This window comes from Lactuca virosa, chromosome 2 (genome assembly GCF_052849685.1).
Source record: "Lactuca virosa cultivar CGN04683 chromosome 2, Lactuca_virosa_CGN04683_v6, whole genome shotgun sequence".
NCBI lineage: Eukaryota > Viridiplantae > Streptophyta > Magnoliopsida > Asterales > Asteraceae > Lactuca > Lactuca virosa.
In genome coordinates, this window is record NC_136427.1 from 316261371 (window position 1) to 316263499 (window position 2129).

The 2129-nt window shown below is 39.4% G+C and overlaps 1 protein-coding gene across 1 annotated transcript; it reads left to right on the top strand.

The window, feature by feature from the left end:
- The first annotated feature begins 787 nt into the window (after positions 1–787).
- On the top strand, positions 788–1282 carry LOC145158810 (uncharacterized). The gene has a single exon (XM_079077648.1). The coding sequence runs from the start codon at positions 788–790 to the stop codon at positions 1280–1282; it is 495 nt and encodes a 164-aa protein (XP_078933774.1).
- The last annotated feature ends 847 nt before the right edge of the window (positions 1283–2129 follow it).

The window sequence follows — 2129 nt, forward strand, 5'->3', positions numbered from 1 at the left end:
CTTTCTAGTTCTGATGACTCTAGTCCTCGATTTTTACCTCAAACAAAGAATTTCAAAAAACCTCAATTAAATGTTTCTGATGTTGTTCCACCAAATGTAGAAGCGAAATTGGCTCTGGAAAAGGAGATCAGATCCCGACGTGAAAAGCGGAAAACTGATTCCAAAAATAAAACTTTCAAAAACCAGACCAAGTTTTCAAACAAAAGGAATTTTGAAAAACCCATCACTGCAAAAAACTTTTCAAAATCCACTACAGTCAATGAATCGTGCAAAAAGTCATGTACAGTGACTAAATATCTTGACTCAAACAAAAACTGAAAATTTTCAAAAAGGAGTCAAGTCACCATCACCAAATTCCTTAAAAGACACAAAAATGAAGGGTTACACACTTCACAATCCTCAAAATCCCTTCCATTAGTCAAAAGGTCAAAACCTACGACTAAGTCTTTTAACAAACCTTTTCAAAATCCAGTGGACAATTCCAAGAAACACCAACCTCGGACCAGTCAAAAGCAAAAGACCGCACCCTCCATACCGTTGATTAAGTATGATATATGGATTAATGAAAAGAACGTATCTTTTGTTTTTATCCACTGACACCAAAGACAAATCCAATCCCAACTCGAAAAACTCAAAAAGATGTAACACATCATGGTCCCAAACAAACATCAAAAAAGAAATCTGTTTCCAAGTCTCACATGCATGCATATGTTAAAAAGGCTTCCCACGTTACCATGGGCTCCAAACTTGTGTGGGTGCCCAAACTAACCAACTAATTGTGTAGGCAATGTGCAAGGACGAACATGAAGAAGGGAGGTTAATTGATAGTGCATGCTTCTTGCACATGACTGGAAGGTTGGAATACCTTCGTGATTTCAGGCCAATCAGTTGTGGTGGACATGTCACCTTTGGGAACAACACAAATGGGATCATCAGTGGATATAGAGTATTGACTATGGGGAGCTTCTCTATTCAACGAGTTGCTTACATAGAAGGTCTAAAACATAATTTGATTAGTGTGGGCCAATTATGCAAAGCTGGTCAATGGGTTGATTTCGATAGTGAGTATTGTTACATCATGACGAATGATAGAAACACATGCTTGATCAAATCTAAAGCCAAAGGGAACATGTATCCATTGGATGTCTCTCTGATCATCGGCAAACCGCATTTGTGTTTCCTGTCAAAGGCAGTGACTGAAGTGAGTTGGTTATGGCACCCCAAACTTGCTCACCTCAAATTCAGATACATCAACAACTTACTAACCGAAGAGTTAGTCTGAGGACTACCAATCTTGAAGTGCAACAACGATACTTTGTGCCCAGCGTGTGAATGTGGTAAACAAACTAAGGGTATCCATCCTCTGATAGTTGATTCTTCAATCGTTGATCCTCTAGAGCTCCTTCACATCAATCTCTGCGGTCCATCAACTGTAGCCAATCTTCACCACAAGAAATATATTTTGTTCATACTTGATGACTTCACTCATTTCACTTGGGTCTTCTTTTTGAGACTAAAGTCAGATAAACCGCAGATCATGATCAACTTCATCAAAGAAATAGAGCTCCAGATCAAACTACCCGTCAGACAGATAAGGAGTGATAATGGCACCGAGTTTACTAATCAGCTCTTGAATAGCTTTTTAGTCTCCAAGGGAATCAGACATAACTTCTCGGCACCCTACACACCACAACAAAATGGAGTAGTGGAGAGAAGGAATAGAACATTGGTCGAATCAGCTAGATCGATGCTTAATTTTTCCAACTTACCTCTCTACTTCTGGGCAGAAGCAGTGCAAACTGCATGCTTTGTTCAAAATCGAAACATCATTTGGAAACGCCTCAAGTAGACTCCCTATGCAGGTCTCAACAATCGAAAACCCAATGCTCGATTCTTTCACATTTTTTGGTGCCGGTGTTTTGTGATAAAAAACAAGGATCATCTTAACAAGTATGCACCGAAGTCCGATGAAGGCATTTTCCAGGGTTATTCAACCAACAAAGTTGCATACAGGGTTCTTGTACGGTGTACAAGACTAATAGTTGAAAGCTTTGACGTCAAATTCGATGACTATTACGTCCGCAACACTGCTCCTTCAACAGAAACAAAGTTCTTCTTGGAAAGTGATA

Excerpts from the sequence above, each read along its gene's own strand:
- LOC145158810 (XM_079077648.1), top strand. The coding sequence starts at position 788 with ATGTGCAAGGACGAACATGAAGAAGGGAGGTTAATTGATAGTGCATGC.